The following is a 13601-nucleotide window of genomic DNA, read 5'->3' as shown; positions in this document are numbered from 1 at the left end:
GTTACCACCGTTGAATGAAAACTACCTGGTCTGCAATTTATCCAGCAAAACTATATTTAAAATATTTTTTTATACTAAACTCGATGCTAACACATTTCCTCATACTTGCAGATAACAACACGGATTTGTTTCAAATAATTCCTCCTGAAGCCGGAGCCTTTACTACCTTTTACGATGCTCATCCCGTTTATTGCTTTGTTCTCCTTTACACACCAGAAACAATAGACAGGTTTAGTGTCTATATAAACAGCACAAAACCTGATGTCGCTACGGTCTCTGTAAGTATATAATAAAACTGGTTAAGCTACATGCCACCATTACACCACAACAATTACTAACTTTACAGGAACTTCTTGATTCGACAAAATACAATTTTGGGTAGAAGTTACAGTAGAATTTTAATTTGGGGTAGGACTACGCTGTCCATAGTCCAGATAGGTGTCAGCTCTATTATAAAGCTTCAATTCTTACACAACCCTTACCACCTACACCATAAAAACTATCCCAATATTTTGCTCAGCAATCATACAATGATCAATAAACCAGTAAGTTTCACATTGAATAAACCAAAATCTCTAATCTTGCAAAAATAATGCTTAAATAAAGAGTAAAAAACTCCTCAAAGCTCAGGAAACATAATGAATATATGCAAATTATTTACCTATAACTATACATAACGATTTATAACTTGCGTCATAAGGCTATTATGCTAATTTGTTGTTAATTTTTCATGTTTAAGCAGGATATAGTATTTTCTGGAGACATACTGCCAGCTGTCAAAAAAAACTGTTCCGGGAAAGACATCCGTGATAGAAGTTTTATGAAATTTTAACAAGTCCTGTTTGAACAGTTTGTTAATTAGCTATGACTATATAATGCCTGGATGTCGAACAGCACACTATGGGGACAATCTGACTTGAGAGCGTTCACTACCTGATGTTTTTTAGCAGTTGCTGTTAAATATAGTTGCTGCTTCAAACTTTATGTTAACAAACAGTTAAACGTAAAATGTTAATAATCAGCAACAGTAATTCATTGCGAGTAAAGAATTTGGTTGTGGCAGCTTTACTAGCAGCCAGTCACGTAGAGGTATTAATGACAAATGTTCTTGTTATGGTATTTACTTGTAATCATTTTTTTTCTTGGTTTCAAAATTAAAATAAATTTTAGTCAATGATAAAACTACTAAAGAAAACACTATGATAGCGTTTTCATTATACTGTATAATATGCTCGCAAAAATACTAGTCTCGCAGCAACTGTCATGAAAAAAATGTAGATTGAACCATCTGTGACAGCCAATCACCATCACTGAAGTAGTGCACATTGAACAGGCTGTCGCGGATGCTCGGCGATCTATCGGGAAAGTCTGATGGCTGCAATTTCTCTTGAAGTATTCGCGTTGAGCGTAATCAACTAATAATCACTAAAAAGACAACTCCCACATATGGTGACATATTGGGAACAAGCATTTAAGGCCCCTAAATCAAACATTTAAAAATTGCACTTTCTTGGAAGCGGACCTTGGCAACCAGCTTTCTTTAAGTAGCCACTAGTTTGTTTCAATATCAGAATGAGATGACTCTACACCACCGCCATTGAGTGTGTATGAAATCTGACTAAGCATCGACTTAATAGACCTATTTTGATGCATTCAAGTAACTGAGATTACCATTAAGATTAAATTGTTTTGGACAAAGAAAGTGATGACATTGCCTAACTGTGCCAAACAAGCATGCGCTAGAACCACGCGCCTAGAAAGAAAAGTCCCACATTTAGTTTTCTACTAGCCAGAAGCCAGACGTTGCTCGGATAGTAGAATAACTTACCTGGAAAGCTAGATATTTACTAAAGCATTACCTACCTTTTGGGCAAGCTTAACAATCATTACACACAATGCTCAACAGTGCTAGTTATTAACCCCAAGTGAGTGATTTAAGCCTGATTATCTTAACCAATGTAATGACGAAGTCATTGTATCTTGTGTAGCTTGATGACTATGCTTGCGGCTTCCAGACCTAAAAGTCGTGAAATCAAATCCAGAGCTGTGTGGATTTTGCATCGCTAGATTTCAATTGCTATAACTGGACACACGGTGTAACAAAAAGAAAAAATAGAAACGTTGAGACTTATATAGATGCATTAGATGAGGTAGCTCAGGTTATCATGAAATCCTCTGTCAAGTGACGTGAGCAAACTTTTAGACTCAGCCAATAAACTAGAAGTTTGTAAGATTTGAACTAACCAATTAAAGTTTTTAATTAATTTAGTTTATTTTTAATACTTGATAAAGTTGGAGAATAGAATTTTCGAAGAACAGAGTTTTATACACTGTGTCAAATAATTCATTTGGTTTGATTGACTAACTGATGCCCTTTTCTGACTGCAAAAACTCAATTTGCAATTAAATTGTTGCCAATAAAGTAATATATTATGTAAATCTTTATATTTTGAATTAGATGGTGAGATGAAATATGTTAAAACTAGAGCTAAAACCCCAGTTGGCCTAAGCTAGTACACCCATCTTAATTAATAAGGGAACAAAACTGTAATCTCTATGATTTTTTTATTTGTTGGAAAGCCACCACCTAACAGGACTTAATGTATTGAACATCACTTTAAAAATACATGTAAATATTCAAAATCAACAATTTAGTGCCTTGCTTTGTGTTTTTATGGTAGTTCCAGAACTGTCAAAGTTTTTGTTGATAACTTAATATATTGTTATAATTTTATGACATGCCAGAAGAAAGTAATGGTGAGTCCTTGCCAATACGAGATGAGCTGGAATGTGACAGGCAACACAAGTGACTCTGATAGTCTAAGATACAGCCAGGCATATTCCAATGACCAAGAAAACTGCTACAATGTGTCATTTTACAGTGAGTCGGAGAACAGTATTGTACATGAATTTTGACCTTAAATAATAGCATTTTGTTTAATAAAGGCTTATTTTTTCCTTTTAAGCAGCAAAAATCTCAAAAAACTACTACTAAGAGAACGGATATTAGGTGAAAGATTAATAAAGCAGCTAGCAAGGATATTTTCAAACTAGAGGTTGTAAAGGTTTGAGAGGTTTTATTCAATTCGTAAACTGAAATGAGTTGAAAACCTGCAACTTTCATGTAAAAAACAACAAGGACACAAACTATGAAAGATCTTGAAATCTTTATTTGAAGCAAAACATACATTTAGAATAGGTAAAATAAGAAGTTGCTAAAATGTAGGATGCAAACTTTAATTTTAAGCTTGACTAAAATGTTCAGAATGTTTAAACTAAAACCTTGTAAGATGTTATTGACCAGTAATTTATTTAAAAATTGATATTTTAGTTTTTTTTGTGAGCCTACAAACCAGCTGTTTTTTATGGTTCAAATGCAAGAGACTTGTATTAACGCAGGCGTCAATAATTTAGCTGCTAAAGATCTGTTTATCCTCTGTGCCGTAAGCTGAAACACATGCTATGGCAGTATCGGAGAAGGGCATCTCTCTCATCACAAGCTGTTGGTTTACGACTGCGCATGAAATTTTGCCGTTTCCATCATGCATTGATTAGAAAGTGCTTACAATAAAAAACAAAATAATTTATATTTTGAAAGTTTTTGGCTAGCACTCAAGGATTATGCGTTTCATTTGTTGTCAGGCACTGCTGTCTTCATTGGGTATTCTAATGTAAAGTTCTACGCCAGGATTGACAACAGCACGGAGGAAACTTATATAGACAAAGTTTTGCTTCGCTCAGTCAGACCAAGAAGAACCATGGATCTTGTCTACAAATACGCCACAACCATTTTGGTACGTCGTAAGTCTGTTTTTTTGGAGTAAAATTGATTTCTTTTATACAGACCACCCTAAATTGTTCCGAGTAATGCAGGCTGGGCCATGTCTGAGCATTGAAAATAAAGTACTATACATTAAACAGCCTACATATATTGTCTCGCACACTTACTCCCAATTTACATATGGTACAATATGCATATACAATATACATGGGCGAGTAAAATATAGTTATACAGGCAATAGGATGTAGTATAATATAAATGACAGTAATAATAACAACAAACAAAAATTACAGTACAACACTCTGATGAGAAACTTGCGCGCAAACGTTGATTTTGTTGCCTGACACAAAAAACACCTATCAGCCAAAGTTGTCATTCTTCAGACAGCCTCATTGAAAATATGTCAGGATTCCGCTGGACAATGCCCAGACAATTTAAAGGCCAGAAAAGAGAAGTCTGAACAATTGCTGTCAAACATTTAACTTCATACTCTTTCTCAAACGTAAAAGTGATGTAATTACGGATACGACGGAACAGGGCAAGGACTAAATATTTTGTTAATTTTTACTAGTGCAGTACTGCTCCCAATTAAGGGTTTAAATGCCAACTTGTGACATATTACATCTGCTTTGCTCTTGAACTAATTACTGTTTTATACTGTAAATTAGTGTTGGAGAGGTTAGGCAGAGGTGTACAACTAAGGTTGAGCTGACCCAGTAATCATACATTCCTGCAGTAATATTTGAATGCTACTTAAAAGTATGTTACCCTTGTCTTTGGAACATAAAACCTTGTAGCTTGCTATAGAGATTCATTTTAAACTAAAGGTTTGTTAAATTGTTCTGTATTCTTTGTCGTTTACAGACAATGTGATATGACAACAACTTTGAGGCAGCTGAAAACTAGTGCCTAAAAATGTTATTTGATCGCTTAATGTTTTCTAAAAAACTCTTGTGATGGGTTTTGCTGCCGTAAAGTGGTATTTAGTAAAAGCATGTTACTCAGTTTCCTAAACAGTAGCAGCGAAAGGCTGATTCACGCTCACTCACTCACCTTATCTCTGCTTGGATGCCACAATACTTAGGTGATCGTTGATGATGACATTGTTCACACTATGGCAAACTTATCGGCATTTGCAGCAGCAAATACTCCCTGACGGAATGTCCTCATTTTTGTATATTTTTCTCAAAGGAACCTCTTTTCTTGCCATACTCGAATCGAATACTAGTCTCGCAGCAACTACCATAAACGAAAGTAAATAAAACGTGCTATCCGCAACTGCAAATTACTATTGTCGAAATAGTGCACATTGCACACGCTGTCGTCGATGCTTGACAAAATATCAGAAAATTTTGACAGCGGTAAACTTTCCTGACGCTTCCATGATGCTTTGCCAATGCTACTGGTTTACGGTGCACACAGTTGACAAAGAACGCCAAAGAACAACTTTGACATACAGCGATATGGTCTGACCTAGCCTTTATAATTATTTAATACGTACTAATGCACTTGTTGTGTTGTAGGTTGTGGTTGTGATGCTTGCAACAGGAAATGACCTTCAATATGACACAATAAAGCAACATCTAAAAAAGCCAAAAGCTCCACTTATAGCTATGATTTCACAGTTCACTATTATGCCGTTGGTAAGTAATATTCATTCTGCGTTGTTGTTCTTGGAAAACATGGTTTGTGCTTTCTTAAAACTGTTGACTCATAACTTTTGCCAACTATTTCAGATAGCCTATGGAATAATCTGGCTGATGGGATACACTGGTGGAAAAGCTCTTGGGTTCTTCACTCTTGGCTGCTCTCCAGGAGGAGGAACAAGTAACATTTACGCTAAATTATCTAACGGAGATTTGTCTCTCAGCGTAACCATGACAACCCTAAGCACCATTGCTTCCTTAGGTGAGTCTTTCTAAATTATCTGACCTTGCCGTATATTGTTTTAATAAAACTTGGCACCTTTTGCAAGTGTTACAAAACTTAACATCAGTACTGTTTCCTCTTAGCTTATCGAACATCTGTTACTTTTAGTTCCTGGTTGAGGAAGCAACTGCTATCAAGCTGTGAGTTACCTCATGCTTTAACCGCTGGTAGAGATATATGGTGATAGTGTAGATCAAAGTGGGTGATATTTTTTTAATAATACCTATCTTATCAGAAATTTTTTTTTCAGGGATGCTGCCGCTGTGGTTGTATACCTTAGGAAGTACTATACCAGCTGATGAAGGAGTAGACAAAATACAAATTCCATTTTTGAATATTCTTCAAAGTTTAGCGTGTATAGTCATTCCACTTGCTATAGGAGCCCTTATGAAGTACAAGCTTCCTAGAGTGGCCTTGCTGATCCGAAAATGGCTAAAGGTAAAAAAATTGGTTATGTATCTACAGAGTGAATACATTCATTTTAACATATTTGACTTACCATTGTTGCCTGATTAAGAAAGTTTGAGAAAAAGACGATAGTATCAGCTCATGTAGATTAAAAAACAAACACATGAGAAGATTAGATTAGCTTTAGAACAAGCCCTGATTATTTTTTTGCTAATTCTCATCTGCAACATTGTAGTCTGGCTTTATGGATTAGAGTGTTGTTTGTCACACTTGTTCCAGCAATATTATCCATTAAATCAGTGAACTACTTTTATTACACGTATTGTATATATTTTAGAAACAGAAACTTGCAAATAAAGGACTTTACTAGTGCGGCATACACAAAATGAATATCTCAGTCACAACTCATGTTCAAACTGGTTTATGCTAACCAGGTTTAAAAACCAGTTTTTATTTTAAAATCTGGTTTTTATGAATGGAAAATTAATCACCTGACTTTAGCAGCCCAAATTTTAATAGTTTGGCTAGACGCATAGCATGACATGATTATCTGCCTGTGCATACTCACTATAGCCTCTTAAAACATTGATTAAATTGTTGGAAAATAAACTAGTAACTTAGAACATAGGATCTTCAAACAGCTGATTGGCAAGTTTGAGTTTACAAAGGCTATGCATGGTGGCAAAATGGCATAAAATCTAAAATTACTCCATCTGCTAGCACAATGTAGTTAGTACCTCAGTTAAGGTACTGTAATTGCTTGATTACGCATCTTTTATCTGGCAGTCTTAGTGCTGGTTTCCTCACAGGTTTACAATCACATTTACTGCATTTCCATGAATGCAGATAGAGCTCAAGGAAACAAAGAATCTAGTTTCTTCAGAAACCAAGCATAATTATGTGTTCTGACAGAGTTCTAAAGAGATTTCTTTATTGTCGGCCATTGCAGCTGTTTGTTTACACTGGAGCTAAAGTATCAATTTGTGAATTTTTGATTACTTTGCAGGTTTTATTTATCTTTGCTCTGGTCTTCTTCGTTACCTTCGTCATCTACGTAAAAATGTACATCTTTGTCCAATGGGATGGAGAATTGATGCTAGCAGCGTGCATGCTCCCCTATGGCGGTTATGTGTTTGGAGGTCTGTTTGCATGGATATGCAGGTTCAATTGGACGCTCATCAAGGTACCGTCTTAAAATTATTGTGTTTCACCTATTAGAAACATTCAATTGTAAATTTGAACTAAAGCTTCATGATTTCATGAAAAATTACCAGAGGATTTGATTTAATGCTGCAAATAGACAAGTCGTGATATACTGATATATTGTTACTATTATTACACTTGCTAGTTTCATGCGCAGTGAAAGGTTGTCATCAGTAATCAGTATCTGCATAATTATCCCATGAAGCGGTAAGGTAGCCAAGTGGTGTGTATTGATTAGAACGCCGGACTGTACAATGGAAGGCTCTGAGTTTATTTCTCATACGAGGCAATTTCATTTTGCTCAAACTCTTAAGAGACTTTAGACAGGTGAACAAATGGACCCGCTCTTATTACAGTAAAGGCTATGTAAAAAAACTTGGGAATTTTGGTTTATACCTTTTGTATATTTCAACTCAAAAGAAAACTGTGTTCTGTTTGTGATAATGAGAAATATCTATCTCATGAATGCCCGTGTGTGTGGAAGGCCATGGAATGAGCTTATTATAAGATTAGAAAACTCATGCAATTTAGTCGTAGTATCGCTCTCTTTTAAAACTCTCAGGTGTTGGTTGATTTGCCATTATATGATTATACCGTTTATACAAACAGCCATTTCTTTTTAAATGGGAATGATTTTCAAATCGTCTACCTAAAAATCACTATAAAACAATTAAGCGGTGTAGCTCTATTCTGAACTAAGCCCTCTGCGATATGGTAGATTTAGCACTTGATGATGAAATGGCTACATGATCCGAAACTGTTCATGCATAAAATTAGCAAAATTTTGCTTTTGGTAATTTGATGACTATCTGAAAACAAGCCTTGACAAGCTCTCAAGTTTCAACTCCCATCTGCTGCTATATAAGGTATTTCATATTGTTCACAGACAATCTCTATAGAAACAGGAATGCAGAGTGCGGCAGTCTGCTTCCTTGTTGTGATGTCAGTCTCTGGGCAACCAGACATGGATCTAGCAATCATTCTTCCAACAGCATCTACTCTCGTAGCCGGCTGGCCATTCTTTGTCATTCTGCCGATATATTTACTAAGACAAAAGATTTTGGAAAAGGTAAGTTGTGTTTCAATATATTTTAAACTATTAATAAAAACATTAGACTACAAAACTGTTAAGTTTCAAGCTGCACTAATTTACTTGCTACAGAACTCCTTTAAATTAAAAATACTTGTGCGCTATATGAATCTTGAACAAGTTTACAAAAGGTCTCTATTTTAGATATCTGAAGCTCATTAAATGATATGGGCTATAAGATAAAATATTTGTGATGACCAAGTCTCAGCAGTTCTATGCTGTGAATGAAGAAAATTTTTCTTTAAAGCAGATTTGACACAAAAATGATAAGTGTTGTAGACGGACACCATTTTTATCTTTTTATTTACTTCCTTTCGTACTTTTTTTCCAACAAGTCGCTTTCAAATGCTATTGAATTGTTGTTTATATTTTTGCCTAAACAACAATTCACTTAACCATATACATGTATATGTATAAATATATTTTTACATTAACCATTTTTTTTATGTTGATTTCATATGATGATGAAAATAAGTTAGTTCAAAAATTAGTTTTTTGTTTTTGGAAATGTCCTAATAACAATATAGTATTAATTTTAATGATATAAATGATACAGGAAACAAATACAATACGTAAAGTTTTAACTATGCATAACCAAATTGGGTGTGATAAAAAAGCATTCTTTGGTATAATAATAGCTGACTTTGTTGTCATAGTGAATACTTGGCTCACATAAACAAAACCTCGGATTTATGCTGTGTTACTAATAGTATAAAGTTTCTTGGCTGACCCGACTGAACAAATATGCATCTATGACAAAAATAGTCGCTTGTGAGCAAGCAAACATGCTGAACATCTACAATTGTCCTGTGAGAAAATAACTTCGAAGTAAAAACGCACATTTTATAAGATACAGATTTGGCTGTTGTTACATTTTCTTCTCTCAGGTACATGCATTTGATTTTTAACTCATTTGTCAAATATGACATTGTTACGCTTGAAAATTTTTGACTTTTTATAATGCATGAATAGATTACAGATAGTTAAACAAAAACAATTATGGTCCGCAATTCTAGTGGGCAAAGCTCATGTGCACTGTTTTTTCATTGGGTGGATGATGAGGGTTCAGAATTGTGCGTGCATTAAATTACCATGCAATAAGTACTCCATCGGACACTCACATGATGTTGCTTGATACAGGCACTTTGGTCAAAAAGATGAAGATTTCTGCACCAGAAGTTTTGGCAGCGTACCTTTTCATGTCTCGTCTAATTGAAATGGCTAATGTACGCAAAGTGCTTAAAATTAAGTTGCTTGTTTGGCATTTCCATTCTCATCATTCCCAAAAGCTGTTTCCGTAATTCGCAAACCAAAAACATTCAATAAAAATTTGCAAATAGCAAAATGTTTGACTGGCAGGTTTTTTCCATTTTTATGTTGCGGAAGAGACAAGCCTGCAGATTAACCGTGCTATGGAAACATAGGGGTTGTCAAATCAGCAGGTTTTAAAGCATTATGTGAACAAGGTACGAGAATAGCATAGTCAAAGATATTAGTATAAGGGTGTTCCCATTCACAAATAAAATATACCACTTATAAATCAAACTCGTATTATAATTTGTAATTTTTAACGTATTCCTAATAATTTTGACATGATTACAAAAAAGTGGAATGCACGGATTGAAACTAGATGATCTTTTTATGTGCTAAACTTAGTTATCGACAACCAAAAAATTGGGAAACCACAAGAGGTTGAACTTTTATTCAATAAAGAATAATTAGGCTGGTACAATAGTGATTCATAGCAGTTTAGGCGGATAGTAAAGGGGTTAAAAATTTTGTGAAATATTTACCACAAATCATTTAGAATTACAACTGTGTTTTCTTTCTGTAGTCTAGTTTGTAGAATGTTTTGTTGGCGCATCAGAAGGTCTAAATGATGCTGAAAGCACAGCTCACTGAGTTCTCATACAAGAAATTTAGGTCAATTGAGTTTACAAGCATTTTCTGGCTGCAAGTTTTTTTTACTAACCTTACAATGAACACACTAAAGCCGATACTATAGGTTGGCAGATTTTAAAGTACTTTTTATGTTTCTTGCCAGTTTTTTTATCTTTTAGCTCATGTCAAATCGCATGAAATATGTCTGAACTTATCCACATGACCACTTTTCATTGCAGCGGAAAGCACAAAAAGAAAAAGATTTAGAAAACTATGAAGATTCTAACGAGAAAAGCAAATTTGAATTAGAATCTGGAGAGAGCAGTGGTAGCAGTGAAAATGGAAGTGACACCTGCAGTGACACCAGCAGCGAACGACAAGCACCGGCTGTTGAAATGAAACTGCTAAATCAGTGATGTCTACTATTGTGATACATATCGTTTTATAAAGACTTGACCTGTCTATAAAAAGGTGGCAGCAGTTTACCTCATATTAAGAAAGTTTGTCTCCGGGTTGTAGGATTTTTCAAAAATTCATGGCTCAATGACTTCAGAATCAAAGCTAGTTTTTTAGGTCACTTTGTTACGAATTGAATAAATTTAAGCTGTTAGCTCAGTTGTATAGTTAAGCTTAGAAGAACTTCTATATAGATTGAACTGTAGTGATGATGTCACTAGTCTCATCTCTACATGTACAGTGTAGATGAAAGATAGCCTATAATTGGTTATACTTTATTAAGGGCCTAAAACAAAAGCTACAAATGAGCTAGATATCTTATATGCTTTCTATTCCAGATTTTGGTGGCTTCGAGAGATACGAGTCATCAATTTTTGCTTTGGTGCATCTTTGACAGTGCTGAAAAGCCAGGTTGAAGGCATATATTGTTTGGTTGTTGCAACCAGTTTTTGAATTGGTTTAATCTTAGTACAAGTATACCTCTGTTCGGTAAAGTAAATTGGAAATAATATACAATGAATTGAAAATACTAGCATAGGTATCTGCTATTTATTATATTCTATGTTTATATAAAATATCAGAGTAATTTTAAATATTTAACAATTTTTATTATTTCTACATTTTGCTACTACTTTCTATGTGACTGATTTTTTATTTGTTATATAATTATGACAAATGAAGCATCTATCAATAATGTATTTTTGTAATAAATTTGTTGATTGCAAACAAACTGAGTTATTAAAATTGTAAGCAAAGTATTGATTTGCCAATACAGAAAATATGTGCAGTGAGAACGCACCTCATAGGATGGCTTTAGTTAAAAAATAAAAAAACCAATATCATCTGCAAAAAAGCTTGGATGATACCAAAATTCTTCTAAATTAATATTCCTGTGGTATTTGATTTCCAAGGAAAACGGTTCAGACATTGACTTTAAAAATAAACTTGCGCAAAACTTCAGTAGATTTAACCCAAAAAGTAACGATATTTTTTATCATTTGTGATTGTTTTTGATGTTTGAGATGATCTTGAGTGCTAAGATTCTGCAAGATTAAAATAGACAAAATTTGATCTCGGTTAAAACGTTTAGACCAAGTGAAAGTGCGATTACGACCTCTATAGCTGGCAAGAGACCGACTAAAGAGAGACACGTAATGATGTAACTTAAACGCCATATAAATATGAAATGGACATCACTCGTTGCTATTGATGCTATAGATGACATTGGCTATTTAGCCAATGTCATCTATAGTATTAATAGCAACGAGTGATGTCCATTTCACATATATATTCATATTTATTAACATTTCTCTTCAGAGCGCTCGAACCATGATCAAGTTTTGTTGATTTTAATTATGAAAAATCCTGGCGGTCAGATCACCTTAAACATTAAAAACAATCACAAATAATAGAAAAAATACTGACACTTTCTGATAAAATCTACTTAAATTTTGTGTAAGCTCATCTTTGACATTTATTTTAGTTTGACAATAAAAGCGCAACGATGTTTCAAAAACATGATGGTGCCAACAGCAATATCAAACATCAGCTATGGTTGTCCTGCCAATGGCAAAGTCTCCTTGTGTTTATAAACATGCTTTTACAGAAGTCTGTTGATAAGATACACTGAAATTTGACAGAAGCAATATAGAGCTTTTATACTGGACTGAAAATTTTATTTGGAAAATGCAGTTGTAGCTATAGCAAAGCTATGGTAATTTTACAAAACTATGGCATAAATAGAGTCCGAAAATATATTGTTAATATATACCGTAAAACCTCTATTTGAATGCAGAGGTGCTCTGTTTTTCAAAGCTTTTCCTATAGTGGCCTTCAAATAGAAGTGGCGCTCAAATAAAGGCTGGCGTTGTACTTCTCAAATAGCTCGTCAGAATTTTGGGAAGATAAATTTAACCCTTTTATGGGCGAAGGGAATGTTACCTATATTTTGCATTCTCATTCGGGTAGAACAACTCTGACCATTTTAGATGCACTAAATCTGCTAACCTATCTCTACCTTGTCAAATATATTTAAATAAATACTCAATGGAAAGCCAAAAAAATATCTCTACTAGTTAATATTTATTGCTTGCAATTAACCTGCGATAATATTATAGCCTTTTTCTTGCTTGGCAATTTGTTGGAGCTTTTAATTTTTTTATTTCATTTTAAAATTGAAAGCATATTTTGTTTTATAAATATGCTTATCTATGTTACATAAAAGTTTATTGCACTCATTAATGTTTGCTACAATTTGCAGCCAAAACTGACTTGTGATGTGCGATAGAAAAAGAGTTATGTGTGTCGATTCTTTGTAAGTCAAACTAAGATGACTGTAAGGTTGCTATCAAAAAATAGGCTATAATTCTGCAAATTAACAATTTATATAATGATTGTTTACCAAATGCTTGAAGCATTTATTTAAATCAAGCAACATGAACAAACCATAGTTATAATACATGAAGAAGAAAATTTTTTCGAAACAAAAATATTTGTATCCTTCACTCGGCCATTTGCGTTCTGATTGTTGCTTTCGATAAAACAAGCATTTTCTTCTGGCTGATGAATACCTTCCACAATGTCTTCTGATCTAAGTTTATTTTTTGCACTGCTGAACTAGTTGATATTAGCAGTCAAACAACTCTTTTGGCAGACCAAAACCTTTACATGTTGCATTTCGCACAAATAATTATAACCTTTTTTTGCAAGCCTGCTATGCACAACTTTTAGCCTAAAACTATTCATTAATAGATCATCGTAAATTTAAACCGTTTTTTACATATTTCATAGTATCAAAAAGACGTTAAATAAGGAACTGCTTTTAGCCTGACAGAGTTATTTGTTATTATTTTT

The 13601-nt window shown here is 34.0% G+C and overlaps 1 protein-coding gene across 1 annotated transcript; it reads left to right on the top strand.

Moving 5' to 3' along the window:
- Nucleotides 1–213: 213 nt before the first annotated feature.
- LOC137401797 (hepatic sodium/bile acid cotransporter-like) lies at nt 214–11468 on the top strand. Its single transcript, XM_068088282.1, has 9 exons — nt 214–278; nt 2746–2881; nt 3643–3794; nt 5305–5424; nt 5518–5689; nt 5961–6148; nt 7125–7301; nt 8208–8390; nt 10532–11468. The coding sequence occupies exons 2-9, from the start codon at nt 2755–2757 to the stop codon at nt 10706–10708; spliced, it is 1296 nt and encodes a 431-aa protein (XP_067944383.1). The 5' UTR covers nt 214–278; nt 2746–2754; the 3' UTR covers nt 10709–11468.
- Nucleotides 11469–13601: the final 2133 nt, after the last annotated feature.

This window comes from Watersipora subatra, chromosome 8 (assembly GCF_963576615.1).
Source record: "Watersipora subatra chromosome 8, tzWatSuba1.1, whole genome shotgun sequence".
Classification (NCBI taxonomy): domain Eukaryota; kingdom Metazoa; phylum Bryozoa; class Gymnolaemata; order Cheilostomatida; family Watersiporidae; genus Watersipora; species Watersipora subatra.
Note: the sequence above shows the minus strand (reverse complement) of the source record. Positions and strands in the feature narration are given on the sequence as shown.